The sequence below is a fragment of the Limanda limanda genome, chromosome 15 (genome assembly GCF_963576545.1).
Source record: "Limanda limanda chromosome 15, fLimLim1.1, whole genome shotgun sequence".
In the NCBI taxonomy this organism is placed as follows: domain Eukaryota; kingdom Metazoa; phylum Chordata; class Actinopteri; order Pleuronectiformes; family Pleuronectidae; genus Limanda; species Limanda limanda.
In genome coordinates this window covers 25512008-25526735 of record NC_083650.1, presented here as the reverse complement: position 1 = coordinate 25526735, position 14728 = coordinate 25512008, and the positions used below count along the sequence as shown (strand labels likewise).

Below are 14728 nucleotides of genomic sequence, written 5' to 3'. Positions count from 1 at the left end.
CGCACACACACACAAACACAATGTCTACACAGCGCACCACTGATGCCACCGGGAGACACACACTCAGTCCGACGACGCCATCCCAGCGCCCCCCCCCCCCCCCCTGTGTCACTGGGAGACCAGCAGTTTGTGGGTGCACACGTGGATTCCCACTCCGCAGTGTTTGCATGTGTCTCAGTGTAGCATGTTGTAGAAGGACGGCGGGTTGTGTGTTGGTTTGTGACGGAGCGAGGGCTGAAGCAGCTGCTCCGAGGTCAGCCGGGGTCCTGATGACTGGGGGGGGGGGGGGCGACCTCAGTCCAGACTCCTGATAGCATCCCACCTCCCACTGCACCGCACACTGGGGAAACAGCGTCCAGCACAGGAGTTCAACACTACTTCTACTACTACTTCTACTTCTACACACATTAGTACTACTACTACTACTTCTGCTACTCGCGCTACAGCTTCACGGAACAGCCATCTTGCACAGAACACCCCCCCCCTCTCCTCCCTCGCTCCCTTCCTCCTTTTTTTTTTTTAAACTACACCTTTATTTATTGTGGCATGATGTAACTTTAACAACCAGGATGGCTTTCCTGTTTTATTACATTTTTTTTTTTAAAGGATAAAAAAAGAGAAAACGGACTAAAAAAAAGCTTTGCCACCTCTGCTAGAATCAAACCCCAGTTCCACCTCCACACCACACAAGTGCTTAATTGACCTCTATTTAATTGTTGTAAATATAAATGTAGTATTTTTTGACAGAGACAAACACTAAAAAGACTAAGGTCGTGTAGATAGGTGTGTGTATAGTTGCTCTGTACGACGTGGAGACAGAGAGACAGAGAGGCGTGGGGGTGTGACAGGGCAGTAAACTCACTTCCTGTTTCCCCGGTCACGTGACGAGGTGCAGGAACCCCCCCCCCCCCCGCGGTCTCCTCAGGTGGAGCGTTAGTCGTCTGATGTTGTTCTAATAACGATCTGCCGCTCGGGATCGGACCGAGGGAACAGGAAGCTGATTGGTCCTTTCCATCCCGCATGCATCCACTTCCTGTTCGCAGCACAGCGACTGATTTCAGGTCAGCGGACGTTTGAGTTCTGTTCGTCTTCGTTTCTGTTTCCTGTCTCGACATCATCATCTTCTTCTTTTTGTTTTTTTTATTCTATTTTAATCAGAAAGCCTCATTTCTTTCCTTTAATGTTTTTTTTGTTTTTTTTTATTGAACCACTGGTGTTAAGATTTTGCACAGAGAAAAAAATACGTATTTGATAAACAAATGTGATGTCATTATATGACCTTGTTTGTATGCACAGTGTGTGTGTGAGTGTGTATATGTGTGTGCATAGACATGTTAGTGCATCGTCTTTAAGATTCTGCCTGAAGCTCCTTCGACAAACTGGATTTACACAGAAAGATAAATGGTTCATATTTATACGGTAGAGTCGGTTTACATGAAACATAATTAATAAAGTAAATTAAAGCCCAACAGTCGACTGAGGAAACCACATTTAAATTCACCAATTATTTCCTGGAAATTGATATAAAAATATAACCTCCATGGATCTGCAGCAATATTTAATATTTCAATTTTTTTCTTCCTTCCTTACACCACGTTAATGTTAGAACTGTTTGTAACAAACTAAAGTACAGGAGTGGAAACAAACTCTTTGTCTCTAGCAATAATAGAATCATTTCATAGATTTCTCTGTATTAACAGCAGCAGAAAACTCACATTGGATCAAACACAAATGTAAAACCAGGATAATAACACATGTTGAGTCCAGATAAACCTGTGTGTGAGGTTTGAAGATGAGACGACTTTTAGATTTCTGTGTAAATCTTTGTTTGCAGCGTCCTGAAGGAGACACGTGGTCGTTCACTAACATCTTTACAAGCTGGGACACCAGAGGTTTCTCACCAGATCAAATAAGAAAACACTGAAATCTCTCAGAGCTGTAACTGTCTGACTCCTCAGTCCTCATGTGGAAGCACAGGTGTGAGCTGCAGGTGTGAACCAATCAGATGCTTCCGTCAGGTTATCCACACAAGCACAGCAGTGACATCACAGCATCAATGTGACACTAAGCACTGGTACAGTGATACAGATGTGATGCTGGTCCCTGCTGGGTGAACTGCTCTGGTTGATAGAAACATGAAACTGGAACCGGGCTGAGACCCTGTGAACAGAATCTGACTCCTGACGAAAATCCTGCTTCCTGTGAAATCTAGTGCTTTAACATTTACACACAAACTAATTCAATGCTACACTATGAATCCTGTCGTAGACCGGAGATGAAAACGATGGATTACATCCAGCTAGAGTTCAGGTGACACTGCAGGCATCACACCTGTGGTCCTGCACGCTGGTCCACTGGTCCACTTACTGAGCAGATCCTCTCACTGGATTCCAGATTCATTCTGTGTTGTTTTGAATCACCTGTGCATAAAATATGGATCATACAAGACGTTAGGACAACATGCGAAACGGCCAAGGAGAGAACGTAGAGCAGAACTTCTCCTTCTTCCCTGGAGAATGAATCACAGCCTGTGTGTGGAGACCATGTGTCTCCACTTCCTCCCGTTGTCTCCGGATCTCGGACACAAGCGTCTCCATCCTCGTCTGGAGTCTGCTCCGTTTCTCAAACTAAAGCCAAATCGCTGAGCTCTCGGCACAGAGATTTTCATAAAAAATGAGTAAACACGGACATTTATTGCCATTATTTAGATTTGCCGTGAAAGTGAGTGACTCCCCAAGTCGAGTGGTTTAGCCACAATCATGCTAACACGTTAGCGTCAGAGCTGCAGCCAAGTTCCATTCACACAATAAGCTTCTTTTACAAATGTCTTTGTTCAGCGTCAGAGAGAGAATTCAGTTCAATCGACTGATTATTCACTTTTAATATGATTGATTGAAATATCTTGATTTTAGCAGCGTTTCCACTTTATTGTACATTAGGAAGAAATTCATCAAACTTTCCTTTTTACATCAAGATTCATTTCAAAGAACAAACAGTTTCTGGATTTTATGTCATTTTTAATGTGATGCCTAAATAAGATATTATAATATAATAATAATTAGATAATCGTGCAAGATGCTCTCGTTCACCGACAAAGTTAACGAGAGATTAAAAACTCTATCACAGCCGCTCATATAAAATCGTTAAAGTTATGTTTGTTTTTCTTCTGTGGGTTCATTGAGTTTTTTATTTTTGGGGAATAACAATGTGTGTCCGTGGGATTGAAAGATGCTTCATGATTTGAATCTGTAATCCTCTGAAGCAGCAGCCACTGTTTGTTGTTTCCTGAGCTCAGCTGCTCCCGGGTCAGATCCCGTGTGGCGGTAATTCATCGGGGTCGTTTTGAGATGACGTGGAAATCATGTTCTGGATGAAACCTTTTAGCATTAATTCCATAAACTCCACCTACATGAAACCAAACACACATGAGTTATTTAAAAACCCAGTTTGATCCGGGATCCTCACACGTCTCCTCCGTTCGGTCGCTATCACACCACCTTTGTCTTTTTGTTTTCATAATGCAATGCACATGTTATGAAATGTATATAGTGTAAAATAAAAATGGGTTTGTTTTACATACTGTATAATTGCCTATATTTTGTTTCAGAAGTGTAACAGATTTATGAGATGACAGGTTAACACATTAAAAAGAAGGAACTCAACCCGCCGCTGTCGTGTGGTCATTTCTGATGAGGTCACACATGTCCCCAGAGTGGAGGACAGGTGGGGACACTGAGGGAGACAGGTGGCTGAAGCTTGGTGGGTTGGTGTTGTAATGGATGTAGATGTCCACTGGGGGGCAGGAGACAGGGGGGGGGGTTAGTGCAGAAGTGAATGGAAACTGTGTGAATGTCCAGTTCGTTCAGTGAGAAGCTGGTTCATCACAGACTCGTTCTACATGTAAAGACTCGTCCTCTGTCTGTCCCGGTGGTTCTTTGTCCCCGGGACGAACAGCAGAGAGTCCACGGAGCCTAATTGGGTGAAAGGTTGAGGGACATCTGTCTGATTAGCCTCTTCCTCTTCCTCCTCCTCCTCCTCCTCCTCCTCCAGCAGCAGACGGGGATTAAGCTTCTGCTCTGTAATTATTATAAAGCATACGTCAGCAGAAAGCCAGGGCCGTGTCCCGAGGAGGAGGAAGAGGAGGAGGAGGAAGAGGAGGAGGAAGAAGAAGAGGAAGAGGAGGAGGAAGAGGAAGAGGAGGAGGTGAGGCTCCGGGAGACGTGGAGCGGACACGGGCCGGAGGAGGAGGAACATCCGCCTGAGTCAGCGCCACGACACACACACACACACTGAGACACACACACACACACACACTGAGACACACACACACACACACACTGAGACACACACACACACACACTGAGACACACACACACACACACTGAGACACACACACACACACACTGAGACACACACGCGGATCATACGCATCAAGATGGCGGTGCAGGCAGCGGACAGCGACGGGAGAGTGAGTATAACGTGGAGGTGTGTGTGTTTGTGTGTCTGTGTGTGTCTGTGTGTGTGTCTCACGGAGGCGAGCGGGTCGGATTCTAACGGACCGTTATGTCTCTTATTGTGCGGAGCGCGCACAGGGCGGCGGGGGGGGGGGGGGTTCACCTGGACGGAACAGCCGCTGCTCCGAAGAAATAACAACAAGACGATGTTGACTATGCTGCCTGTGTGTGTGTGTCTCTGTGTGTGTGTGTGTGTGATTGTGTGTGTGTGTCTCTGTGTGCGTGTGTGTGTGTCTCTGTGTGTGTGTGTGTGTGTGTGTCTCTGTGTGTGTGTGTGTGTGATTGTGTGTGTGTGTCTCTGTGTGCGTGTGTGTGTGTCTCTGTGTGTGTGTGTGTGTGTGTGTGTGTGTGTGTGTGTGTGTGTCTCTATGTGTGTGTGTGTGTGTGTGTGTGTGTCTCTCTATGTGTGTGTGTGTGTGTGTGTGTCTCTATGTGTGTGTGTGTGTGTGTGTGTCTCTGTGTGTGTGTGTGTGTGTCTCTGTGTGTGTGTGTCTCTGTGTGTGTGTGTGTCTCTGTGTGTGTGTGTGTGTGTCTCTGTGTGTGTGCGTGTGTCTCTGTGTTTGTGTGTGTGTGTGTGTCTGTGTGTCTGTCTCTGTGTGTGTGCGTGTGAGTGCGTGTGAGTGCGTGTGAGTGTGTGTATGTGTGTGTGTGTGTGTCTCTGTGTGTGTGTGTGTGTGTGTGTGTGTGTGTCTCTGTGTGTGTGTGTGTGTGTGTGTGCGTGTGTCTCTGTGTGTGTGTGTGATTGACAGCTCGTCTCTTTCTGTCTCTGCTGCAGAACGTGGAGCTCGAGCACCTGAACCACGTCCTCATCTCACCTGACAAGGACCTGTCCCGTGTCCTGGTAGGAACCCCCCCCCCCCCCCCTCTAACTTTACAATATTGTATTTTAAAATGAAATGTAGATAGCCTGTTATATATTTGAAGACCAGTGTCGTCTGTATGAATATGAGAATGAAAGAACAAGGAAATGTTTTGGACAATCTGAAGTGGTGCATAGCTGTTAATATTGAGGTGATATAATATATAGTAATTGTTGATTTTCAATCATAAATACTGACTTCTGTAAATACACACTTAAATATATTTCCCATATTATAAAGGCCGGAGCATGCTTCTGCGTTTTGAGAACTTAATGCTTTATGTACTAATTTCTAGTTTTTCCACGTGTGTAACGGATGGAATGTGCTTGTTGCAGACGGTGCCGTTCAGCGGCCGCATCCGGGGGGGCATGCGTCCCGGGAAGAAGATCCTGGTGATGGGGATCGTGGACCAGGAGCCGGAGAGGTGAGGTCACCAGGTTCCTGCTCCTCACGTCCAACTCCCAGTTAGATCCATCATGACCAGTTAGAACCATCATGACAAGTTACAACCATCAAGACCAGTTAGAACCATCAAGACCAGTTAGATCCATCATGACGAGTTAGATCCATCGTGACCAGTTAGAACCATCATGACCAGTTAGAACCATCATGACCAGTTAGATCCATCATGACGAGTTAGATCCATCGTGACCAGTTAGAACCATCATGACCAGTTAGAACCATCATGACCAGTTAGAACCATCATGACCAGTTAGAACCATCATGACCAGTTAGAACCATCATGACCAGTTAGAACCATCATGACCAGTTAGATCCATCATGACCAGTTAGAACCATCATGACCAGTTAGAACCATCATGACCAGTTAGAACCATCATGACCAGTTAGAACCATCAAGACCAGTTAGATCCATCATGACCAGTTAGATCCATCATGACCAGTTAGATCCATCATGACCAGTTAGATCCATCGTGACCAGTTAGAACCATCATGACCAGTTAGAACCATCATGACCAGTTAGATCCATCATGACCAGTTAGATCCATCGTGACCAGTTAGAACCATCATGACCAGTTAGATCCATCATGACCAGTTAGAACCATCATGACCAGTTAGAACCATCATGACCAGTTAGATCCATCATGACCAGTTAGAACCATCATGACCAGTTAGAACCATCATGACCAGTTAGAACCATCATGACCAGTTAGATCCATCATGACCAGTTAGATCCATCATGACCAGTTAGAACCATCGTGACCAGTTAGATCCATCGTGACCAGTTAGATCCATCGTGACCAGTTAGAACCATCATGACCAGTTAGAACCATCGTGACCAGTTAGATCCATCGTGACCAGTTAGAACCATCATGACCAGTTAGATCCATCATGACCAGTTAGATCCATCGTGACCAGTTAGAACCATCATGACCAGTTAGAACCATCATGACCAGTTAGATCCATCATGACCAGTTAGATCCATCATGACCAGTTAGATCCATCATGACCAGTTAGAACCATCGTGACCAGTTAGATCCATCGTGACCAGTTAGATCCATCGTGACCAGTTAGAACCATCATGACCAGTTAGAACCATCATGACCAGTTAGATCCATCATGACCAGCTAGAACCATCCTGACCAGTTAGATCCATCATGACCAGTTAGATCCATCGTGACCAGTTAGATCCATCGTGACCAGTTAGATCCATCATGACCAGTTAGAACCATCATGACCAGTTAGATCCATCATGACCAGTTAGAACCATCATGACCAGTTAGAACCATCATGACCAGTTAGATCCATCATGACCAGTTAGAACCATCATGACCAGTTAGAACCATCATGACCAGTTAGATCCATCATGACCAGTTAGATCCATCATGACCAGTTAGATCCATCATGACCAGTTAGATCCATCATGACCAGTTAGAACCATCATGACCAGTTAGAACCATCATGACCAGTTAGAACCATCATGACCAGTTAGATCCATCATGACCAGTTAGAACCATCATGACCAGTTAGATCCATCATGACCAGTTAGAACCATCATGACCAATCTTGACCAGTTAGAACCATCATGACCAGTTAGATCCATCATGACCAGTTAGAACCATCATGACCAGTTAGATCCATCATGACCAGTTAGATCCATCATGACCAGTTAGATCCATCATGACCAGTTAGAATCATCATGACCAGTTAGATCCATCATGACCAGTTAGAACCATCATGTCCAGTTAGAACCATCATGACCAGTTAGATCCATCATGACCAGTTAGATCCATCATGACCAGTTAGATCCATCATGACCAGTTAGAACCATCATGACCAGTTAGATCCATCATGACCAGTTAGATCCATCGTGACCAGTTAGGACCATCATGACCAGTTAGATCCATCATGACCAGTTAGATCCATCATGACCAGTTAGATCCATCATGACCAGTTAGAACCATCATGACCAGTTAGATCCATCATGACCAGTTAGATCCATCATGACCAGTTATAACCATCATGACCAGTTAGATCCATCATGACCAGTTAGATCCATCATGACCAGTAAGATCCATCATGACCAGTTAGAACCATCATGACCAGTTAGATCCATCATGACCAGTTAGAACCATCATGTCCAGTTAGAACCATCATGACCAGTTAGATCCATCATGACCAGTTAGATCCATCATGACCAGTTAGATCCATCATGACCAGTTAGATCCATCATGACCAGTTAGAACCATCATGACCAGTTAGAACCATCATGACCAGTTAGAACCATCATGACCAGTTAGATCCATCATGACCAGTTAGAACCATCGTGACCAGTTAGATCCATCATGACCAGTTAGATCCATCGTGACCAGTTAGATCCATCATGACCAGTTAGATCCATCATGACCAGTTATAACCATCATGACCAGTTAGATCCATCATGACCAGTTAGAACCATCATGACCAGTTAGATCCATCATGACCAGTTAGAACCATCGTGACCAGTTAGAACCATCATGACCAGTTAGATCCAATAATGACCAGTTAGAACCATCATGACCAGTTAGAACCATCATGACCAGTTAGAACCATCATGACCAGTTAGATCCATCATGACCAGTTAGATCCATCATGACCAGTTAGAACCATCATGACCAGTTAGAACCATCATGACCAGTTAGAACCATCATGACCAGTTAGATCCATCATGACCAGTTAGAACCATCGTGACCAGTTAGATCCATCATGACCAGTTAGATCCATCGTGACCAGTTAGAACCATCATGACCAGTTAGATCCATCATGACCAGTTAGAACCATCATGACCAGTTAGATCCATCGTGACCAGTTAGATCCATCAGGACCAGTTAGAACCATCATGACCAGTTAGATCCATCATGACCAGTTAGAACCATCGTGACCAGTTAGATCCATCATGACCAGTTAGAACCATCATGACCAGTTAGAACCATCGTGACCAGTTAGATCCATCATGACCAGTTAGAACCATCGTGACCAGTTAGATCCATCGTGACCAGTTAGAACCATCATGACCAGTTAGAACCATCATGACCAGTTAGATCCATCATGACCAGTTAGATCCATCATGACCAGTTAGAACCATCAAGACCAGTTAGAACCATCAAGACCAGTTAGATCCATCATGACCAGTTAGAACCATCATGACCAGTTAGATCCATCATGACCAGTTAGAACCATCATGACCAGTTAGATCCATCATGACCAGTTAGAACCATCATGACCAGTTAGAACCATCATGACCAGTTAGATCCATCATGACCAGTTAGATCCATCATGACCAGTTAGATCCATCATGACCAGTTAGAACCATCATGACCAGTTAGATCCATCATGACCAGTTAGAACCATCGTGACCAGTTAGATCCATCATGACCAGTTAGAACCATCGTGACCAGTTAGATCCATCGTGACCAGTTAGATCCATCAGGACCAGTTAGAACCATCATGACCAGTTAGATCCATCATGACCAGTTAGAACCATCATGACCAGTTAGAACCATCATGACCAGTTAGATCCATCATGACCAGTTAGATCCATCATGACCAGTTAGAACCATCATGACCAGTTAGATCCATCGTGACCAGTTGGGGGGGGGGGGCTGTCAGCAGGGATTATTGCTAATTAACACACAATGCTTTGCTCCTACACAGCAGAATTATGCTTCATCCCAGATTAGCTATCGAACTCACATCTGACGTCCTGTCTGTGTGACCCCCCCCCTCCCCCTCTCTCCCCCCCCCCCCAGCTTTGACGTGAGCCTGACCTGCGGTCGGGACTCGGAGACGGACGAGGACGAGGCGCCGTGCGACGTGGCGTTGAAGCTCAGCGCCCGCTTCAGCGACCGCCAGTTCCTACGCAGCGCCCGCGTCTCTGGGAAGTGGACGGGCGAGGAAGTGTCCACTTCCTACTTCCCCTTCCTCCCGGAGCAGCCCTTCAGGGTAAACACGCACACGTACACACACACACACACACACACACACACACACACATGCACACGCGTCTTATCACAGTTACATGTCCCAACGGCAAAGTGTTGGACATCCAGAGACAAACAGGAAGTGCATCTCCCTGTTGAGTCCTATCTGCACTCAGCCCGTTTCCTGCGTGTTGTGTGTTTACTGAGGATCAGCTGTTTGGGAGGGAGGAGGCCGAGCAAGTGATGCATGATGGGTATTTGTCCAAAGACCTGAGGACGTTTGAGCTCATGATGTCAAATTCCGCTCTAATAATCCTGACTGTGGCCTGAAAAGCAACATATGGTGTTTGACTAAAAATACACAACCTTCAATGTGCGTAAATTTAAATCATCAAAAGTGTCGGCTTTAGATTTCTCTTTAGACGATAAGAAGCACAACAACAGTTTAATCCTGCGTCAGGTTGTGTAACGTGATGACGTGACTCAGTCAAACGCTCGGGACGGAGATTAACACGTTTAGCAGAACGTGGTTTCGATGGCATGTGGACGCACACGGGACAGGAAGTGGTTTCAGATCACGTGATCCCACCTGAGTCTGTTCGGTCCAAACCGCACAGAGGGAAGTTTTGTTTACACTGTTGCATTGTGGGAGTTGGTGAGTTTAGGTTCACAGGGTTTCAGTTTGTCTGGGAAATGTTAAAACAACGAAGTGGAGCAGCAGTGGGATGTGAGTTTATTTATCTGTTGGTTTGTTTTTGGGTCGGAAAAGAACCCTTTGGATTTAGTTTCTCATCCAAAATCCCTTTAACCACTGGAGCCTATTGTGCTTTTATTGCAGTTTGATGCACAAACAACAATACGTAACTGATTTTATTCTAAACCTGGATTATTAATGATGATTATTAATTCTCTTTCCCCTCGTGCAGGTGGAGATCCACTGCGAGCACCAGCGCTTCCGGATATTCGTGGACGGACACTCGCTGTTTGACTTTTATCACAAAGTGAAATCTTTGCCCTCTATCGACTCGGTGCGGATACGAGGAGATCTACAGATCACCAAGCTCGGCTAACCCCCCCCCGCCCCGCCCCCCCCGCCCTGCAAGTCACGTGTGAAGACAGGACTTGATGCAGACGACCACACACACACACACACACACACACACACACACACGTTCGCCCGTTGTGTCGTCTTCCGGCTCCGGCAGCGACAAGTTAGATCTTCTGCTTAATTTCCTTTGATCTGAGGCTTTGATCCCATGTGATGGTTCTTTGTGTGTTCACTCAGTTTTCAGGTGTTTTTCCACGTAGCTCCAGTTCAGTCAGATCAGGGATCTCACAGCTTTTATATAGTGTTGATTAGTCCTGTTGAATCCTTAAGGGACGGGGGGGGGGGGGGGGGAGGGGGGGGCTCGCATGGTACAGGAGCCAGTTACTCAGGAACATCTGGAACTCAGCAGCTGCAGGTTCAACTTAAACTGAAAAATGCATATTGAAGAAGTTAAAAAGGTAAAACTCTTCCTTGTTGACAGTTAGAATTAATAATCACATAAAAGATGGTTTGAAGTGGATGTAAAGTAATTGTTGTCGTTTTTCTACTAAAAACCCTCGTGCAGAGTTTCACCCTTTTCTCCGTGTTGCTCCGCCCCCCCCCCCCCCCCCCCAGTCCTCCCTTGGGTTTGTTCCAGTTGTCATAGCAACACGCTGTAGTCTCACCGACCTAAATACCCAAATATGGGGATTATATCACGACAGGATGCAGCGCTGATGTGTGGTGAATGCAGCCGTTCTAAAGGAGAATTGGTTTAGATGCATTTTGTCTTTCCTGCAAACCTCCTCTGACTTGTGTTCCTAACCTTCCTCTCGTTGTGCGTCTGGGAGAAGGTGTTTGTGAGGTCAGAGTTTGCAGGTTTTAGTTCCTCGGTCAGCTGCTTGTTCCTGAAGCAGAGTCGGAGCCTGGCGGTTTCCTGAATGTAAATTATTTGTGTTTCTATCGTAGTGTAGAAGATTCAGTGATGCACAAAACTTTTTACCTAACGTCACGGTGTTTGTTTGTTATATCCATGTCCAGTCCGACAATATGTATCACGTGTTTTATGGCTTTTTACAAAGTGTTTTTTCAGATTCATTCCACGTCTCGTTCCCACTGAAGCACGGAGACTCTCTTAAACTCGTCTAACAAACTGATCCAGGGTTTGAAATCCACTGCACACGGAACATCTCGTCCTTCACGGAGGGAAAGAGAGAGAGAGACTCAATAAACACAGGAATAAACTCACAAGTATTTCATGTCTTAAAGTATCAACATTCCCTTGTTCTATATTTTATATATATATATGAGTCGATTTCTGGATCACTTTCTAATAAAGGGTTGATAAGATGTAACGTATGGTTTTAATAATGGGTAATCATTTATTTAACTAATGCTTTGTTAAATAATAAAAACTTTGGCTTTCAAGGTTAGAAAATGAAAAAATTGATTTGGTAATAATGTAGTAATTAGTTATTGTTGGTAAAAATCTGTTTTTCAGGTACAAATTTTAATAAACCATAAAGAGTTCTGAAGTTCTCACTTTATTTTATCAAAATGTTTACGAGGTTCGGTCGAAGGGATTTTACACAACCTGGCTAAATAGTTTTTTACAATGTTTACTTGACGAAATGTCATTAAATGATTCATTAACCATTATTAAAGTTATGTACAACTTGATAACTTTTGAAAACTGATTTATTAGAAAGTGGTGCTGGTTGATGGTGGTTACTAAAAATATAACAGTTATGATTTCAGCACACCTGCCAGAGTCCTCCAGCTCTGTGGTAGATCCTGCTGAAGTGTCTCCGTCTCATGACACACACACACACACACACAAAAACACACACACACACACACACACACACATGCGCACACTGGACAGGAGAATGGAGGTGAGGCCTCAGGCTGCTGTGAATCTGGATGAAGCCAGAACATCTGCTCAGAACATCTGCTCAGAACATCTGCCCTGACCTCCCTGCAGGTCGACCCAGAGCCTCATCTTCTCCTCTCTGCACCCGGAGCAGTTCCTGTGTCCAGTCATCACGACCCACAGAGAGGACCTTGGTTCCTTCACTGGGAGATACGCTCGCTGACTGGTTTTCTCCCAGCTGCTCAGACGGCCTCTTTCCAGGAGCTTCTCGTTCTCGCTCGACAGCAGCTGGTTTATCTCAGACACAAAATGAGAGCGGTTTGGTGTGAGAGTTTTCATTGAACTGGTGTTGTCTTCACGTAGAGACGAGGGTTGTTGGGTTCGACTCCTCACACATGAAGCTGAACTGAACAGATGTGTGTGTTGTTGGGAACCAGTCAGATGAACAGTTCCTGAATTCAAGGGCTCAACACAGGGGGCGCTGTTTGTGTGGTTGTGCATGGAGCTGACCTGGAAGTGTGTGTTTTCTCTCATCCTAGCAAACTTCACTGCTTCAGACTTTATCGTTGTGTGTTTCTTGTCGTCTGTGGTGCAGGTTCATGAGAAGCTGGAGCAGCAGCTGCACATTATTCCACTTAATGGAACATTATCATTTCATGTGTTTGGAAATCATCAGCATACGTCGTGTTTCGTGATGAAGTTAAAGTTCTTCAGACGATCCTCTGTCTTTAGATCATGATGATAATAATTTTTAAATTGTCCCACAACCCTTTAACAAACTGAATGTGATTCTCCAAAGTGATGAACTTGAGTTTTTACGAGACAAGTTGATTTGCATGTGAGTCGGAACCGTGGAAAGACTGAGGTCGTATTAAGTCAGTTTTCATTCCAGTCCAGCATGTGATTTATTATATTTTGTACATTTCTCAGATATGATTCAAGGTGAGATTTTCCTTTGGCCTGTTTTCTTGTATGACCTGATATTTATGAAGACTGAAGTTGAGACAGAACCTTGATGTTGAATTATGGGATTTAACCGTTGACTGTATATAAAGCCCAATCACAAGTCTCCCTGTCAGCTGTCAATCACGTTTCTCCCTGTGTTAATAGCATCAATTAAGATTAAAATGATCATAAACACAAACACGTGAATAAACATCAGTGTGATAACAACTATCTAATTGGAAATCTTTAAGAAAATGTATTTGACGTGTGCTTTGACTTTTTACTTTGGTCCATGTCCCATTTGCTAACATGGGGGAGACCATTATACTTCAGTCAGCCTCTAGGTGGCGATCCAAATGATTTGGCTTCACTTTTAGGGCGCTGTGATGTCGTCCATCTTTAGGATTTTAAAATGTGCGAAACAAGAACTTGGACTCGAGTAAATCTTTGTTTTCCACGTGAGTTTAAATGAGGATAAGGAAATAAATGGTTTCCGAAGAAAAACTCCACGGCTGTCGTGACAACAGCTACATGATGACATCAGTGTCCTCTGAAGTTTCCTCCGGGTAGAAGTAGCTTCATGTGTGTGGTGTGGTTGTTATCATTTCTATCTATCACAGTGTAACCAGCAGGATGTGTGTGCTAAAGTTTTACCGATGCTAATGGTAACATGCTAACTGTTTATATATCGAGGTTTTCTTCAATAGAGATGAAAGTGTTTCGGCTCCGACACGTCCAGACGTCCACACTGGACTTCACTGTGAGACATGAAGACGTGTGTGAGTCTGAGGACAAACAGGATGTCGGCGTTGGAGCTTCTCAAAGTCGTTCATGGGACAAAGCATCGCTCTGCTGCTGAGTGTGTACAACGAGATGCCACAGACGCTGAGTCATGTTCTACACCAGCGGTTCGATGACGTGTTCTTTTCTACTTTGCAAACCAATAAACTTCTCATCTTGAAACTGGCTTGTTCCTAGTGTCTCTGTCCAAAAACATTCAGATGTTCAGGAGAAAATATTTATAAAGGGTTAAAATAACAGGGAGGTAAAAGTAACAAGTCATTATTTAGTCTTCAGCATTGATTTAAAGG

The 14728-nt window shown here is 44.6% G+C and overlaps 2 protein-coding genes across 6 annotated transcripts in view; both read left to right on the top strand.

Annotated features, from left to right (window-relative positions):
- map4k3a (mitogen-activated protein kinase kinase kinase kinase 3a) overlaps positions 1–3662 on the top strand; it is a 45664-nt gene extending 42002 nt beyond the window's left edge. For all 5 annotated transcript variants that reach the window (XM_061086815.1, XM_061086812.1, XM_061086813.1 and 2 more), the window contains one exon: positions 1–3662. This exon is cut by the window's left edge and continues 96 nt beyond it. The gene's annotated coding sequence lies outside the window, so the exon portion shown is untranslated.
- A 731-nt stretch (positions 3663–4393) lies between these two features.
- LOC133020917 (galectin-related protein B-like) lies at positions 4394–10862 on the top strand. Its single transcript, XM_061087682.1, has 5 exons — positions 4394–4468; positions 5290–5355; positions 5710–5798; positions 9622–9814; positions 10719–10862. Exons 1-5 carry the CDS (start codon positions 4436–4438, stop codon positions 10860–10862), a joined length of 525 nt encoding a protein of 174 aa, XP_060943665.1. The 5' UTR covers positions 4394–4435.
- Positions 10863–14728: the final 3866 nt, after the last annotated feature.